Below are 17654 nucleotides of genomic sequence, written 5' to 3' on the forward strand. Positions count from 1 at the left end.
GGCATGAGAAGGTATCTCATTGTGGCTTTGATTTGCATTTCTCTAATGGCAAGTGATGATGAGCTTTTTGTCATATGTTTGTTGGCTGCATAAATGTCTTCTTTTGAGAAGTGTCTGCTCATATCCTTCAACCACTTTTTGATGGGGTTGTTTTTTTTTTCTTGTAAATTTATTTAAGTTCCTTGTAGATTCTGGATATTAGCCCTTTGTCAGATGGGTAGATTGCAAAAATTTTCTCCCATTCTGTAGGTTGCCTGTTCACTCTGATGATAGTTTCTTTTGCTGTGCAGAAGCTCTTTAGTTTAATTAGATCCCATTTGTCAATTTTGGCTTTTGTTGCCATTACTTTTGGTGTTTTAGACATGAAGTCTTTGCCCATGCCTATGTCCTGAATGGTATTTCCTAGGTTTTCTTCTAGGGTTTTTATGGTTTTTGGTCTTACATTTAAGTCTTTGATCCATCTTGAGTTAATTTTTGTATAAAGTGTAAGGAAGCAGTTTCAGTTTTCTGCATATGGCTAGCCAGTTTTCCCAACAAAATACCTAGGAATACAGCTAACAAGGGATGTGAAGGACCTCTTCAATGAGAACTACAAACCACTGCTCAAGGAAATAAGAGAAGACACAAACAAATGGAAAAAAACATTCCATGCTCATGGATAGGAAGAATCAATATTTTGAAAATGGCCATACTGCCCAAAGTAAAGAGAAAAAGAGTCTGGTATTCTAGAGGGAGATTAAAAACAGATGCCAAATCAAACATAAAATTGTAAAAATCTATCATAGGATTGTATAAGGGGACCAATTTTATCAATATAGGTAGTTTTAAATTTAGTCTCTTACTATTTAACTGGATCTCTGAGGTCTGAGGCAGAGCCCACACTGAATTCTGAATCTCCAAAAGAGAAATTTTCATGAGCCTAGAACATGTGATGCTTTTATAACACACTTTCTTTGTGAAGACATTTCTCTTAGTGTCTAAACTATACTCTTTCTGATTTTAAACACCCAAGAATAGCCACTGTTGTAATAACTACTTTAGTCAAAACAAAATCAGGTAACAATACAAAAGCAAGCTATTTAAGATCTGAGAAGAACTTGTCTGTTTATACTCTTAAGGTTCCATACGGAAAAACAGAGGTTTCTCCCCAAAATGGAGTCTGGCACCTTCTCTGTTTTCTTTAAGGAATCTCAGGCTGTTAAAAACCATTTTAGGTCCCTCATGCAGCAGAGCGGGGCAAAAGGAAGGACAGACAGGAAGAAAAATGGAGAAAACAGAATTCAGTCAACTGAGAAAAACAAAACTTTTTCTACCAAAAAAATGAAGTTCTAGGAAAAAAAAACATAAAGGCCTTTTAAGTGGACACACACACACACACACACACCCAAAATCTTCAATATTAGCTTTTTAATTAAGCAGATTCATAGCCATTGAGCTCTTCTAAAAAAAAATCCTTTTAAGCCGGGTGTGGTGCCTCACACCTGTAATCCCAGCACTGGGAGGCCAAGGTGGGTGGGTCACTTGAGGTCAGGAGTTTGAGACCAGCCTGGCCAACATGATGAAACCCTGTCTCTACTAAAAATACAAAAATTAGCCTGGTGTGGTGGCACATGCCTGTAATCCCAGCTACTCAGGATGCTAAGGCAGGAGAATTGCATGAACCCAGCAGGCAGGTTGCAGTGAGCCGAGAATGTGCCACTGTACTCCAGCCTGGGCAACAGAGCAAGACTCCATCTCAAAAAAAAATCCTTTTAAATCTCATTGCCATATTTTAGCTGAGACAAATTGCTCATACTTCAACAGTAACATAAATATGAAACCTGAAAGGACTTGATTTAGGAACCAAACCCAGGGTGTTGTGGTGGGAAAAAAGGGCAGAACCATAGCTACTGAACTGCACCATGGGACAACAGCTGTTGCTCTTTCAGTTTGGCTTGGCTAGCAAAAAGTGGCCTTGTTATGTAAGTAAAACCCCTCAGTAGTTAAAATCTTTCCTCTTTTTCCCCTTTGCTGGTCATTTTTTCTTTTTCCTTTTTTTCCCCAGCTGTGGGAATTTAGCTAATTCAGTGGCATTGTTCCCCATAATTTGGAAATTTCCTTCAGATTTGACTAAGTCTGATAGAGTTTATCAAATCCAATGGAAAAAAGACCAAAAGAAGAACAAAAATAGAAACAAACAAAAATAGTTAAGCAAAACAAACAAAAAATTGCACAACTTATACAATTACTGAGCACTCTAAAGGTAAGTAGAAATTAAGAGCAGCTGGTTGTTAATTTTAACTTTAGTCATTAAGGAGAATTTCCAAGACAAAATCCCAATTCAGTTACTTACCTAGGAATGGAGCCCAGTCTGAAGATGGCTCTCTACCATCCTAGAAGCAGGAAACAACTTCAACTCACCTTCCCTGTTGGAAGTGAGCTCACACTCCAGAAAGGAGTTGCCTGCTCTCCATCAACATGAAGCAGGACAATTCACCTTCCTTGTGTAAAACTCCAGAAAAGGAGTTGTACAACAAAATAAACCTTAGATCTCAGCCAAATTTGAGGAGATCATGGATTCTCTGAAGGGGGAGCTCCCAGGACTTCACAAATTGTCCTATTGGTTTGAACAATAAAGATAGCTCAAACTGGTACCAAGCACCAATAGGAGATTTGTCAAGGGTTAGGGGAACCTCCACTCAGAAGCCATTCCTGGTTACCAACTTGTGAACCAAAAGTATCTGAGACAGGTTCCAATCAATTTAGAAAGTTTATTTTACCAAAGTTAAGGATGCACCCATGACACAGTCTCAGAAGGTCCTAATGACATGAAATGTAGCAGGACGATCCACAAACAAAACTCCTCAGGCACCAGGTTAAAGACGGAAGGAGCTTTATTTGGCCAGCAGTGTCGGCAGACTCATGTCTCAAAAACCGAACTCCCTGAGTGAGCAATTCCTGTCCCTTTTAAGGGCTTACAACTCTAAGGGGGTCCACATGAGAGGGTCGTGTTCGATTGAGCAAGCAGGGGGTACGTGACTGGGGGCTGCATGCACCAGTAATCAGAACACAGAACAGGACAGGGATTTTCACAATGTTTTTCCATACAATGTCTGGAATCTATAGACAACATAACCAATTAGGTCAGGGGTCGATCTTTAACTACCAGGCCTGGAATGCAATGCTGGGCTGTCTGACTACTGATTTCACTTCTGTCTTTTAACTCCTACTTTTTCTTTGAGGCAGAAATTGGGCATATGACAATATGAGGGGTGGTCTCCTCCCTTATTCCCCCCTTTGAGAACCTCACTCATTAGTGGGAGTTCTCACTTTCATCCTCACTACCCATGTCTTCTTGCAAGACAGATCAATAGTGATTTATATAGTACAACTGTGCTGAAGCATTTTGGTGAACTAAGGTAGCGGTGAAGCTTTTTATTACTTGTAGGAGTACAGGTAGCAAACAAGGGAGTAGTAAGCAGGTTCTTATTACTATTATAATTTTTATTATAAGAGTTTTAAATGCTCTTAGCCCTAGAAACCATTTTCCAAACATGGCTCCAGGATTAAGTCCATGCCATACTTGCATGGGCACATGTGCCAGTTTTGTCATATCTTTTTGTCTTCAACTACTTGCCCTTGATCATTTATGTGCAAACAGCAATTGGTTAGGTAAAATTTTCCACAGACTCCTCCTTCAGCTGCTAGCAAGTAGTCTAGGGCTAGTCTATTTTGATAGATAGCATTTCTCATCTGGGTTTTTGCTGGGCTAAAACAGTTAAAGCTCTGCCAGTTTTATTAGTGATTACTTCTCAGACAGCTTGTAACCGTATGATTCGGTTGATAGTATAAATGGGGGTTGGGTATCCCCATGAGCCGTCTTGTGCCTAAGTGGTAGGCCCATAGTACTGTATGATTCTTTCAGGGGGCCGCTTGTCATCTTTCCAGTCGCCTATAGCTATGCTTCTCTTTTCTTGGGAAGCATAGACTGGGAAGCCTAGAAGTTCGCCTGTTTTTATGGGCAGTAGGAAAAAGGATGGGTTATAGCACACATCAGGCTGGTCACTTCCTGGTCTACATACCTTGTATAGAATAGCATTATACAAACAAGTTCCTTTTAGAGTCCCAGTACACTTATAATAACCATAAAATAATAGGACTGTAGCAATCTTTTGTCCTACCTCAGTGACTTGATGTATATACTGGGAACAGTCCTCAGTCTGAGGAAGGTCAGTTGAAGTCCTTACTGTACAAGTCCAAATTTTAAGGGAAATGAGTCCTGCGATGAGTTTCCTCATGCTTTGACCATGCAAGGACCAGTCAGCTTCCAGGTGTGACTGGGGCAGGGCTTGTCATCTTCTTCAGAGTCACTTTGCAGGGGTTGGCGAAGCTGCTCCCATACACGTACAGCTCCCAGTCTACTGATGTTTAAGGATGGTCTTGGAGGTTGGGCCTGCTAGAATAAACTGAGTCAAACACCTCTACACAGTTATGTTTAACTGGGCTCTCTGATACCAGGAGCAAGGTGGCGGGGTTTAGGGTGTTGCAAACTTCAATGGTTATGTGGGGATTTTTCACAGAGCAAGCTTTGGTATCTAGTTAGTCTAGTATTTGTTAGCTAATGACGTCCTTTGGTATTTATTAAAGTCACCACAGCATGGGGGGCCTTTATGTTTAGGTTTTGCCCAAGAGTTAGCTTATCCACTTCTTGTGCTAGTAGGGCTGTTCCTGCCAAGGCCCTCAAACATGGGGGCCAACCCTTAGAAACCCCATCTAGTTATTTAGAGAGGTAGGCCACCGGCCTCAGCCAGGGCCCCACAGTCTGGGTTAAATCTCTAACTGCCATTCAGTGTAAAAGGTTTGGTCAGGTCAGGTAGCCCCAGGGCTGCAGCCAACATGAGGTTTTTCTTTTAACTCATGAAAAGCTCGTTGCTGTTGGTTGTAATAGGTGTAGTTTATTTACTTTACATTTTTATTAACTGTCACCTACGAAAATATTGACTTAAATCCTGCAGCTATTTGATTTTGGGCTTTAAATTGATCTGGTATTTCCCGTGGGACTCCAATTGCATCTAAATAGACATGAGAGTCGAAAGACCCATAAGAGGCTTCTCTCACTTTATGATGTCTTATTTTTCCTCCCTCTGGTTGATGAAATGCCAGGGTGAAAGGGATAGCCAATTGGACTAGAGCACAAATGCCACTCCAGTTATTTGGCAGAGTGCCCAGTAAAGGTCCACCACAATACCACACACATCCGCTCGGGGATGAACAAGGGCTGACTGATTGATAAGCTCTTGAAAATTCTTAAGCTCACTGCATCCCTTCAGGTCTCCAAGGAATGCTAAGTTTTCTCCCTGTTGTGAGAGACATGAAGTGAACTTAGTGTTGGGAGATGGAAGCTGGATGGCCCTCAGGGGCTGACTCACAGGGTGCCAGACTTCAGGACATAGCGGAGAGAGCTTGGCACGACTTATTACTCCAGGCTCTAGAATCCTGAAAAAGAGCTATCATGCAGCCCACACCTGGTCAACTGGATGACTACCTTAGTGAAAAGGGGACAATCTGGGCCTCTGGCCTGCCATGTGCACAAGCATAACAATTGCTTTTAACATGCGGAAAGAATATTTGATCCATTCCAACCAGGCATTTGCATCTTGGTATACTGCCTTAATTGCCAAAGTTTGTTTTAAGTCTTTAACTTCTATGATTCTTTAGTAAAATGAATGTATGGTTTTAGGAAATTACAAAAACTGGTTGGGGTAGTTCATTCTTGCTTTTTAGTGGTCCACAGAACTTTGGACCAACTACGGCATAAAAGCTCCACATCGGGGGGCAAGACTCCTGGTTGACACTGGGGTCTTTATTGAAATCTCCCTGGATTAGATGGTCCTAATTTACTAATGCCCAGTCTGAGGAGAGTCAGGAGGGACAGAGGTACTTTTTTGAAGTAGAGAGCTGTTTTTGGCTTAGCAAGTCCCTGCAGGGTATAACAAAGCAAGCATTAAATGCAATAGTTTGAGGCAAAATTGACTTGGTTATGTTAATAACTACATGGTCAGCAATAGAGCGAGGAAAGAAGAAAGTAATAGAATAGATGAAAGAATTAAATTTTTCTTAGCTTGAGTTTGGTAGGGTTTTCCCCTGGGACTATGGCCCATGACTCTGGAGGGGGTGGTGCTTTGACTCGGGTGTGATGAGTCCATCCCTTTTCTGCTGTAAGAACAGCAGTCTCGGTGGTTAGCAGCACAAGGAAGGGTCCTTCCTAGGCTGGCTCGAGTTTCCCTTCTTTTTACCCTTTGATGAGGACATGATCCTCAGGCTAGTGCTGGTTTACCAGAAATTCTAGGGGTGGTACATGTGCTAAAAGACTTTTAGTTTTAAGGGAAAGGAAAGTGGAAGATAAACCAAGTATGCAATTTTTAAGAAATTGACCTTTTGTTTTAAATGTGGGATCATCAGCAGTCCTTGGTGCCTTTCTACTGAAAAATTTCCTTTAGCACCTACTTTTATTAGTTTTTAGACCAAAGAAAGCCAAACACCATTTTATATTTAATAATGCTTCCTGTATGATAATACAGGAATAATAATGCTTCTTGTCTTTCATGCATGGATGTGAATTGACAGTTCAATTGCATTTAAAATCTGGCACAGTGAGCCATTGGCTGTGCTGAGAGATCTGGGTTGTTGACCAAATTCTGAGGCTTCCTTGTTCTCAATCCCTCTCACTACCTGTTTCCCTAGGAACTTGGTGGTCAGCAGAGCACTTGAATTCTCCTTCCAAACCATGAGCTTATATTTTTGGCTGTTCCTTCTCTCTTTTGCAGACACACGTGCATGTAGGCATGCATGCACACACACAGGATCTTTAGCTAGAAAGCACCCTGGAATGGTCACATCATTCCATTTCACCCTGTGCTTTTTGGTCATCAGAATACCCCCACCCCCACAAGCTGCAACCACGTTTCTACCTGTTAGAAGACACAACTGTCAAGTTGTTCCCAGTGAGATAAAACAAGAAACAATCGTCTATTTATGAGAGCATTTTCCAATTTAAAATTCCAATTGACTAATCCAGGAGTTTGGGAAATTTTCCATATGCACAGTGGCCTAATATCAAACTCCTTCCTATAAAAATAGGAACAATTCATCGTCATAAAGCTTGTCAAGCCAGTTGTTAGTGGGACCCAGAAAGCCAATTCCTCAGTTGGGTATCAAATCCGTACAAATCTGTATTAGCTAAAAATAATAACTAGTTTATTCACGAGAAAAATTAATTTTAAAAGTACATAATTCAGGTCCTTCCAAAAACACATTAGTGATTAAAAGCTTTTTTTAGTGTTGAAATCTCTTAAAAAGTTATTGATATAATTGGGAAGGGCCTTCATGTACAGTCGAATGAACACAGACCATAATACATTCCTGCACAACCCCTACTCCCTATTGGCTCCCTGCCGGAGTCCTGCATGGGTGCTCTAAGTGGCAGTCATGTGCCAGTCCATGCTGCAGGGTCACAGATTGGGAAGACCGGTAATGAATGGAAGCTGGATGTCCCTGAAGCTATAACATAGGCCAAGTGCAGTAGCTCACACCTGTAATCCCAGCACTTTGGGAGGGTGAGGTGTGCAGATCACCTGAGATCAGGAGTTGGAGACTAGCCTGGCCAACATGGTGAAACCCTGTCTCCACTAAATATATGCCTGTAATCCCAGCTACTGGGGAGTCTGAGGCACGAGAATCACTAGAACCCGGGAGGTAGAGGTTGCAGTGAGCCAAGATCACACCACTACACTCCAGCCTGGGTGACAGAGTGAGACTCCATCTCAAAAGAAAAAAAAAAAGAAAAAAAAAAACAAACAAGCTGTAACAGAAAAACAACTTAATTATTGCAAAGAAGAGATCAGTATAGTGACATGTGACTCCAATCCCACTGCAGTGTCTAGGGTAGGCATGTGTTACCGTGTGCTCTTTCAGTTTAGCCATCCGTAGGCAGCTTGTGTTTATCAACTCAATTAGACCCCCTGCCTTATCGCAAGGGCAGAGGGCTTTCTGTATCGCAGGTTCTTGCCTTGGTGTACCAGAAAAATCAGATCACATGTGGGCTTGGAGGATGGGTGCAAGGTTTTTTATTGAGTGGTGGTAGCTCTCAGCGAGGTGGATGGAGAGGCCAGAAGGGGGATGGAGTGGGAAGGTGATTTTCCCCTGGAGTCAGGCCACCCAGCGGCCAGGCTCTCCTCTGACCACCACAGCCAAACTCAGTGTTGTTCAGCTGGTCGGCCTGCTGGCATCTGCTGGTGTCTGCTGGTGTCTGCCGGTGTGCTCTTCCACCAGTGTGTTCCTCTCGAGGGCCAGCCACTTCTGTCTGCCCATGGCCACTTGTGTCTCTGCCCAATATGGTCTCGGGGTTTTTATAGGCACAGGATGGGGGCGTGGTGGGCCAGGGTGGTCTTGGGAAATGCAACATTTGGGCATGAAAACAGAAATGCCTGTCCTCACTTTGGTCCATGGGCACAGGACCGGGGTGGAGCCCTTGCTAGGGACCCCGCCTTCTCCTCCCAGCATTTCCCTTCCTCCCTCCCCTGTCACTGGTGTGCTCTGGCCTCCCCTCACTTCCCATTCAAGAAACACAGGCTGCTCTCCGGAAATGGCAAGAACATCGTGCGCCATTTGGAGGTGGGAGAGTTGGGAATAGGAGAGGTGGGGTTGTTCTCTGAGGACCTAAAGTCCCACCAATCAGGAGTCTGGCAAATGAACCACAATTGCAAAATTGGCTTTTATGCGAAAGTATACATTCTGGTGCCACAAAAGTCGGGCAATTAAGATTTCCATTGAAAAGTTTCTTACTAGAAATTTCCCCAAATCACATAACTTCTCTGACTCAATTCAGCTCTTGGACCTAACTCAGTGAACGATTACTTTCAGTATCCAATAGTGTGGTCCAGTTTTTCCATTTAACACTATTTCAGAAATGCTTTTCAACATTTTATCATTTTCTTCATAGTTTTCATTTTAATGTCTGCATTCGTATCTTGTAATTTGCTTAAGGTTGTTTCCTGACACATAATGAGTGATCAACAGATATCAATTGAATGAATGCACATCTTTGTACATACGGCTACTTTTAAACTTTCTTTTGCTTCCTTTTTTGTTTTCTGGTTGTTTGAGACGGAGTCACCCTGTCACCCAGGCTGGAGTGCAGTGGCACAATCTAGGCTCACTGCAGCCACTGCCTCCCTGGTTCAAGCAATTCTCCTGTCTCGGCCTCCAAAGTAGCTGGGTTTACAGGCGTGTGCCACCATGCCTGGCTATTTTTTTTGTATTTTTTAGTAGAGATGGGGTTTCACCATGTTGGCCAGGCTGGTCTCGAACTTCTGACCTCAAGTGATCTGCCCATCTCGGCCTCCCAAAATGCTGAGATTACAGGTGTGAGCTACCATGCCTGGCCTTGTTTTGTTTTTGAGGCAGTGTTTCACTCTGTCACCCAGGCTAGAGTGCAGTGGCTCAATCATGGCTCACTGCAGCCTCGACCTCCTGGGCTCAAGTGATCCTCCCACCTCAGCCTGCTGTGTAGCTTGGGCTATAGGCACGTACCACCATGCCCAGCTAATTTTGCAAATTTTTTGTAGAGCCAGGGTTTTGCCATATTGCCCAGGCTGGTCTTGAACTCCTGGACTCAAGCAATCCTCCTGCCTCAGCTTCCCAAATTGCTGGGATTTCAGGCATGAGCCACCACACTCAGCCTAAATTAGCATTTTTGGGCTAACATGCCAGAACTGAAATACATAAGTGAAAGAGTTTGAACCTTTTCTTTTTTTCTTGCATATTGCCATGAGAAGCAGTATCCAGTTTTGGTTAAAAACATGGTTTTTAGGCTAGGTGTGGTGACACGCGCCTGTAGTCCTAGCTACTCAGGAGGCTGAGGCAGGAGGATCCCTTGAGCCAAGGAGTTTGAGGCTGTAGTGAGCTAGAGTTGTGCCACTGTGCTCCAGCCTGGGCCACAGAGCAAGACTCTGCCTCTAAAAAATAATCAGCAAGGCACCGTGGCTTACACCTGTAATCTCAGAGATTTGGGAGGTGAGGTAGGAGGATCACTTCAGGCCAGGAATTTGAGAACATCCTGGGCAACATAGTGAGACATCATCTCTATTTAAAAAAAAAAAAATGGTTCCAAATGGTTTTATGTAAAATAAAAAAAAGGAACATAGCGTTTTTAACTTCAACAAAGCTCTATTAGGCTAGTTTGGATATTTGTCCCCTGCAAATCTCATGTCAAAATTTAATCCCCAGTGTTGGAGGTGAGACTTGGCAGGAAATGTTTGGATCATGGGGTTGAGTCCCTCATGAATGGCATGGTGCTGACCTGGTATAATGAGTGAGTTCACACTCTATTATTTCCCCTGAGCTCTGCTTGTTAAAAAAGCCTGAAACCTCCTCCCCTATCTTTTGTTCCTTCCTGTCACCATGTGATTGACATACACTTGCTCCCCTTCCTCCATGAGTGGAAGCTTCCTGAAGCCCTCACCAGAAGCAGATGCTGGTGTCATCCTTCTTGTACAGCCTACAGAACCATGAACCAAATAAACCTCTTTTCTTTATAAATTACCCAGCCTCAGGTGTTCCTTTACAGTAACACAAAAATGGACTAAAACACCATACTAACTGTGTGATGGGGGACCACTTACCCCTCCCTTCTGAGTCACAGTCATCTGATCTACAAAATGGGGTAAACAGTAGTTCCTCTGCACAGAGATGTGGGCACAAGAGGAAAGTGGGCACAATATTGGTTATTGTTATTATCATTGCCATTTGCAATACATGTTTTTCCCCACAGCCACAGGAACGTTGTATTTTATCATTTTCAGCTTGTCTTTATTTATTAATTAGGTATGAAATGACACTGTTATATTTATACTAACTAGGCCAGGCTTGGTGGCTCATGCCTGTAATCCCAGCACTTTAGGAGGCTGAGGCGGGCAGATCACCTGAGGCCAAGAGTTTGAGACCAGCCTGACCAACATGGTGAAACCCCATCTCTACTAAAAATACAAAAATTAGCTGGGCGTGGTGGTAGGTGCCTGTAGTCCCAGCTCCTCTGGAGGCTGAGGCACAAGAATTGCTTGAACCCAGGAGACAGAGGTTGCAGCAAGCCGAGATCACACCACTTCACTCCAGCCTGGGTGACAGAGTGAGATTCTGTCTCAAAAATATAATAAAATAAAATATAAATTTAATTAAAAAATATATTTATAGTTCCTTGTTGCATAGTGAAGTTAACACCTTTTTTAAGGCTCTTCTATGTGCTTTTTGTTCTGTGATTTGTTTTATTCTTCACTGAACGTTTGGACATTTGGTGGTATTCTTCCAACGTTTAATAACTTAAAAAATACATTTAAAATAACTAATGCTTATGTTTTTCACTACAAATCTTTCCCCATTCTGTTGTTTTCCTCTTTTTCTTAGTTTTGTGGTCCATATTTTTCTTTCTGATTTTTTTATTGCTTCATAACTTTAAAAGTTATCCTTCTTCCAGAGTTGACATTATGCTTTATCAAATAATTGCACTGATGATTTTTAAGTTCTATACTTCCACTTGATTTGATGTTACCTAAATTTAACTCCTTAAATCAGCTGAGATACATTGTGCTGCCTTAGTAGGAGATAGGTAGAAAGGTGAGGATAGGAATAACATCTACCTTACACCATTGCTGTGACAAGTGAAACACGCAATGCATGCATGTCTAACACTGCGCCTGGCAGGTAAAGAGCAGGGACTCAGTAAGTGACGAAAGCTATTAATTTAATTCTTATTATCAGTATCTAAAGTTGGATATCTGTAGAAGGAACACTGAGAGGTTTGTCACATACCAATTCTAGGAGTAACATAGAACTGTAAAAATTTTATAAATTAATTGAAAATGACAACTCTAAATTCATATGTACAACTGCACATGAAATACATATAATCATAGATATAACTAAACATACACAGCAATACATTTACTTCTTTTTGATACTGCGAGTGATGTCAAGGGAAAAGACATTCACATTTCAAAGTTTAGTTTTATAAAATTAAATATTTCAAGAATATCAGTTAAAATAAAACAAAAGCATAACTCAGAAGCTAAAAATGGTAAAACCTTTGGCCAGGTTTTCATTTAAGTTTCTTTAGATCTGTGAGTTTTGTTATTATTTTTAGAATTTATTTATTAAGTTGTTTTTTTATTTCCATAGGTATTTGGGGAACAGGTGGTATTTGGTTACATGAGTAAGTTGTTTAGTGGTGATCTGTGGGATTTTAGGACACCCATCAATCAAGCAGTATACACCAAACCCAATTTGTAGTCTTTTGTCCCCCACCCCACTCCCACCCTTTCCTCTGAGTCCCCAAACTCCAATGTATCATTCTTATGCCTTTGCATCCTCATAGCTTAGCTCCCACTTATGAGTAAGAACATACAATATTTGTTTTTTGTTATTGTTTAAACAGTGAGTTTCAAAAGTGTTTCACTTTATAAAAGTACACTCAGAAATATGAATATCTATTGCCTTCTTATTCCTCACACTACCTCAGGAAAGCAAATATGTCATTGCAAATATACTAATGTAAGTTATGCTCTACCCTTCTAACCAATGACATAATTCTTAATTCTGTGATTTGAAATAAAAAAATTGTCTCAGCACATGGTCTCAAGAAAAGCCTTGCATGGGCTTTAGGGAAATTGATCAGGGTTTTACATATAATTACAGAATAGCAACTAAGCCAGGGAAACTTTTGTGGCCCCTTACAGCTGCACACTTAGAAAATTCAAGTGAATAAAATTAGAGTTGAAATTACGAATAACAAGTTGGTGGTATCTGGTTACATGAGTAAGCTGTTTAGTGGTGATTTGTGGGATTTTCGGGCACCCATCACCCAAGCGGTATACACCGAACCCAGTTTGTAGTCTGTCCTCCACCCCACTCCCACCCTTTCCTCTGAGTCCCCAAACTCCAATGTATCATTCTTATGCCTTTGCATCCTCATAGCTTAGCTCCCACTTATGAGTAAGAACATACAATATTTGTTTTTTGTTATTGTTTAAACAGTGAGTTTCAAAAGTGTTTCACTTTATAAAAGTACACTCAGAAATATGAATATCTATTGCCTTCTTATTCCTCACACTACCTCAGGAAAGCAAATACGTCATTGCAAATATACTAATGTAAGTTATGCTCTACCCTTCTAACCAATGACATAATTCTTAATTCTGTGATTTGAAATAAAAAATTGTCTCAGCACATGCTCTCAAGAAAAGCCTTGCACAGGCCGGGTGCAGTGGCTCACGCCTGTAATCCCAGTACTTTGGGAGGCCGAGGTGGGCGGATCACGAGGTCAGGAGATCGCGACCATCCTGGCTAACACGGTGAAACCCAGTCTCTACTAAAAAAGAAAAATGCAAAAAAAATTAGCTGGACGTGGTGGCAGGCGCCTGTAGTTCCAGCTACTTGGGAGGCTGAGGCAGGAGAATGGCGTGAACCCAGGAGGTGGAGCTTGCAGTGAGCGGAGATCAAGCCACTGCACTCCAGCCTGGGCGACTGAGCGAGGCTGTGTCTCAAAAAAAAAAAAAAAAAAAAAAAAACAAAAAAGAAAGAAAGAAAAGCCTTGCACAGGCTTTAGGGAAGTTGATCAGGGCTTTACATGTAATTACAGAATAGCAACTAAGCCAGGGAACCTTTTGTGGCCCCTTACAGCTGCACTCTGAAAATTCAAGTGAATAAAATTAGAGTTGAAGTTATGAATAACAAGTTTTAGCCCTGGAACAATGCCTACTGTAACATTCTAGCATTTCAATTATGATCCTACCTGAGGCTGCCAACTAGGCTGGATCTTCCATGGAAATATTTTCTGCACACTTCTTACAATCTCTTCAATTTCTGTGTCTAATCTTCGTGACACATGTTGCCAATATTATCAAAGGAGACCAATTTAGCTGACAAGTGTACAGATTTTAGGTTCCATCCAAACTTTAAGGGGGCATAGTCTTTCCTAATATGCCCTATGTTTAAGGACACTTGCTCTGAAGTCATACAACTCAATTTCTCCCATCTCTTCTCTGCCCTCCCTATTACACCATCCCTTAGTTATCTTCTTCCCTCATTCCCTCCTCCCCCTTGCCCATTCTCTTCATGCTTTCTCCTCTTCATGTCTACGTCTAGCAAGCTGATGGCTCCCAGCAATGAAGTGCAGGTGAAATTCTGACATTGTATTTTTCTCAAATAAGCCACTCAGCCAGTAGATAGCTTGTCAACACCTTTAAAGTACCTAGGTGTCTGGCACTATGGGGAAGAAAAGCTGAATGAACTAATGTTTCCATCCTCACAACCTAGTTGGAAAGATAAAGCATGTTCATGTGAGAAGATAACTAGAAAGGCCAAGCAGAGGACAGCAAAATACTTTCTAACTTAAAATATGATTCAAAGTTAGATTTAGTAAGTTCTAAGCAACTATAGCCGAAGTTAAATCCTTTCAAGATAAAGGGCACCACACTGACCTCAGAAATAAGAGTGTAACCAAGTACCCCCATTTTTCTAAGTGGTAGTTTAATTATTTTTTTCTGTTCTTTTCTCCTTTCTCCTTTCCCCCTGCTTCCTATTTAGCCCTTTTTGAAATGCAAAATAACCTCTCTCCTCCCAGTCACCAGACTTTCCCTACAGCGCAAGTTCATCTGTGTGCCCCAAGATGGAGCTCTCCTCTAGAGTTGATAGTTGAAGTGCAGATCAAAGCATGTCCCCACAGAAATCCCACCTCCAGAGGGTCACCTCAGGAGGGCATGCTTTCCATTTAGCCACTTTTACAACTTATTTCTGCCCAGAAAGGCACCAACTCAACTGTCTGGTAGATAAGAAACCAGGGTAGCAGGGAGACCCCCTGCCCTTGCTCACTTCTCTGGTCAACTTAGAAAAGATTTCACTTTTGCTACAAAGGTGAAGCATCACATTTAAAACAAGACACTTTATGCCCCTTCCCCTAGCTAGCTTCGGAAATAAATTCACTTTTCTTGTACAAGGCCTTGCTCTTGTTAATTGGACTCTAAGTCCAATTAACCTGCTTTTTGGTTACAAGAGGAGGTGGTTATAGCCCAGGATTTTACCAAGCTGAGGTCCATCCTCCAACATTGAAGTCCATAGACCCTGAGTACTGTGCTGGTCAGTCCCAGGTGGGCAGATCCTTGAGAGTCATGAAATCTTAAGACCTCTCAGAACAATCCAGCCTCACTTGAACAGGTGTGTTTGCCACACAGTGGACTGCCTCATTGAATAGTGCCTTGTGCAGAACTAAAGTACTGTGGCAAAGCTGTTCCTCTAATGGCTGAATATCTGATGGTGATGTTGATGTTTTTCTCTTTTCCAGTCAGGTCCAAGGTCATATCTACAGTGGACCACTCTTACAGGCTTAGCCTGAAAACTCTATGATTACCCTATAGACCCACCCCAAACACCAAGGTCTGTAAGGTAAAAGAAAAGAGTGGGCTCCCTGGACCTTGACTGCTTTTTAGCCTCTAAAAACAAAATACATTAGCACGAGAAGGAAAATGTATATGCTAAACAAAACACTCCTCCATGTAACCATGTGGTAAGTGGCACAAAAGAAGATGCACATAATGTATCAATGAAACTCTTTTTTGTGTGTGTGTGTGATGGAGTCTCACTCTGTTGCCCAGGCTGGAGTGCAGTGGCGTGATCTCGGCTCACTGTAAACTCCACCCCCCAGGTTCACGCCATTCTCCTGCCTCAGCCTCCTGAGTAGCTGGGACTACAGGCACCCGCCACCACGCCCGGCTAATTTTTTGTACCATTAGTAGAGACGGGGTTTCACCGTGTTAGCCAGGATGGTCTCAATCTCCTGACCTCGTGATCCGCCCCCTCGGCCTCCCAAAGTGCTAGGACCACAGGCGTGAGCCACCGCGCCCGGCCCAATGAAACTCTTAAACACATGGGAAATCATATTGTTTTCTTGTATAAGTAATACTGGATGTTCTCATTGTTTCCCCTATCTTTTATCTACTGCCTTTGTGAATATAATTCTTTGGGATCATAGTAGAAATCACATACTTACTTTATTATATTATCTGAGCACTCTGTAGATCAAGTATAATAATTGATCTCTCTGTGTTTTCTGAAAGTAAAGATAGTATCTGCCAACATACAAAACAACTGATAAGATTATGCAAACATAGCTTTGGGTTTATTCTACACAGAACTTAACTTTTCTTTTGCCCTTTGTCAAAAGTGCAATAAAATGTGAAAGTTATAACAAAGTTCTCAACCAGCTCAGTTCAGTTCAGTAATTCTCAACAGGACAGTCAGCTATAGGCCACAAATTTCTGTGCCTGTATCCCTTAGAAAGAAAAGGAAGAACACATTCCAAAAGAATATTCCAGTGTATGTATGGAACAGGAATTAAAAGAAATTAAAGAGTGTGCAAGCAGAAACTCAGTTGTATGTAAGAAAACCCAATTCCCCCTAAGAAAGAGAAAGAGCTGAAGTCCTTTAAAAATTAACTGCCTGTTTTTCTGTGGCTAGTGAGCCTTATCTCTCCCACTTTCCCAGGCATTGTGAAGACCCTGTCTCCTTAGCTGTGCAGATGCAAGGTCACTAGACAGAAAAACTCAAGTTGCAAAACATGTTTTTCCTTGAAAAGTAAAAAATGATATAATGCATGTCTCAATTGAATAACTGCCTTTGTTTCTCACTTCTGTAGTATACTTTCCTCTGCAAAGATCTCCCCCCACCCACGAAATGCTTAAAAGGTAACTTAACTCTTTGTTCAGGGCTCAGTCCTTTGGATGTTAATCCGACTGGACCAGTGCACCTAAATAATTAATAAATATCCTCCTGAGCCCCATTGGTCTCTCTGATTCCTTAAAAATCTCGTAACATTTCTGGGAACTCGCCTGGGATTGGAGACAACAGATTTACTGTCTCATTTGCCTGGGGGACTAGAGCCCCAGGGCTGGGGAGACCCAGCATCCAAGGCGCGCCACAGGGGAGCTTCACCCAGACAGAGACTGGCTCTCCCCACATCCCAGCAGACTGCCCAGCAATGCAACAGAACCAGGAACAGGGCTGCAGGACGATGCCAGCACTTCAGGAACTGTAGTAAGGAGCAAGTGCCTAAGGCAGGGAAGCCTGTCCCATAAGGATGATCACCTCCCAGGGAGTGACCACTAATCCAACCCAGAGCAGCTGGGGGTGGCAGGAGAGGCTTGCTAATTTGGATGAACCTCGTGTCCCCATTAACAAAGTGAAAGTGGTTTACTGGATCTGGAGACAGGAACTGGGAGTGTGTGGGTGTGTGTGAACCCACCCAGGACATGAGAGAGGCTCGTTTCGTCTGATGAGGAGTCCTGGGCAGGGGAGGTGTGTGAAAGTGTATGAAAGAGATGGTCTTGGGAGAGGCCAATGCGGGGAGTAACGTGAGGAGGCACAGATCCCTTAGGGCAGGCTGTGTACTCCAAGGTGAGCGTGGAAGAAATCAGACCTAGGATGCCACATACGGCCAATGGGACCAGTTTCACAGCCACAGCAGGCTGTGACAGGGGAAGGCACATTCCTGGCTAAGCAGTGTCTGAAACTCCCATAAAAGGACCTGGTCTGGTGGATCTGAGAGTGAAAGTGAGAGGGAAAGTGCACTG

General features: G+C 42.4%; 1 protein-coding gene across 2 annotated transcripts in view; it reads right to left on the reverse strand.

Moving 5' to 3' along the window:
- Positions 1 to 2840: 2840 nt before the first annotated feature.
- Positions 2841 to 17654, reverse strand: part of LOC100973914 (putative uncharacterized protein CXorf42) — a 179881-nt gene continuing 165067 nt past the window's right edge. Inside the window, exon 2 of one of the 2 annotated variants that reach the window (XM_055106741.1) lies at positions 2841 to 4432. In XM_055106741.1, coding sequence (XP_054962716.1) covers positions 4408 to 4432 — 25 coding nt within the window. In that variant the 3' untranslated portion in view covers positions 2841 to 4407. Of the gene's footprint in view, positions 4436 to 17654 lie in introns of both variants that reach the window. The other variant, XM_034950401.2, reaches the window with a different exon arrangement.

The sequence above is a fragment of the Pan paniscus genome, chromosome X (genome assembly GCF_029289425.2).
Source record: "Pan paniscus chromosome X, NHGRI_mPanPan1-v2.0_pri, whole genome shotgun sequence".
NCBI classification, from domain to species: Eukaryota; Metazoa; Chordata; class Mammalia; order Primates; family Hominidae; genus Pan; species Pan paniscus.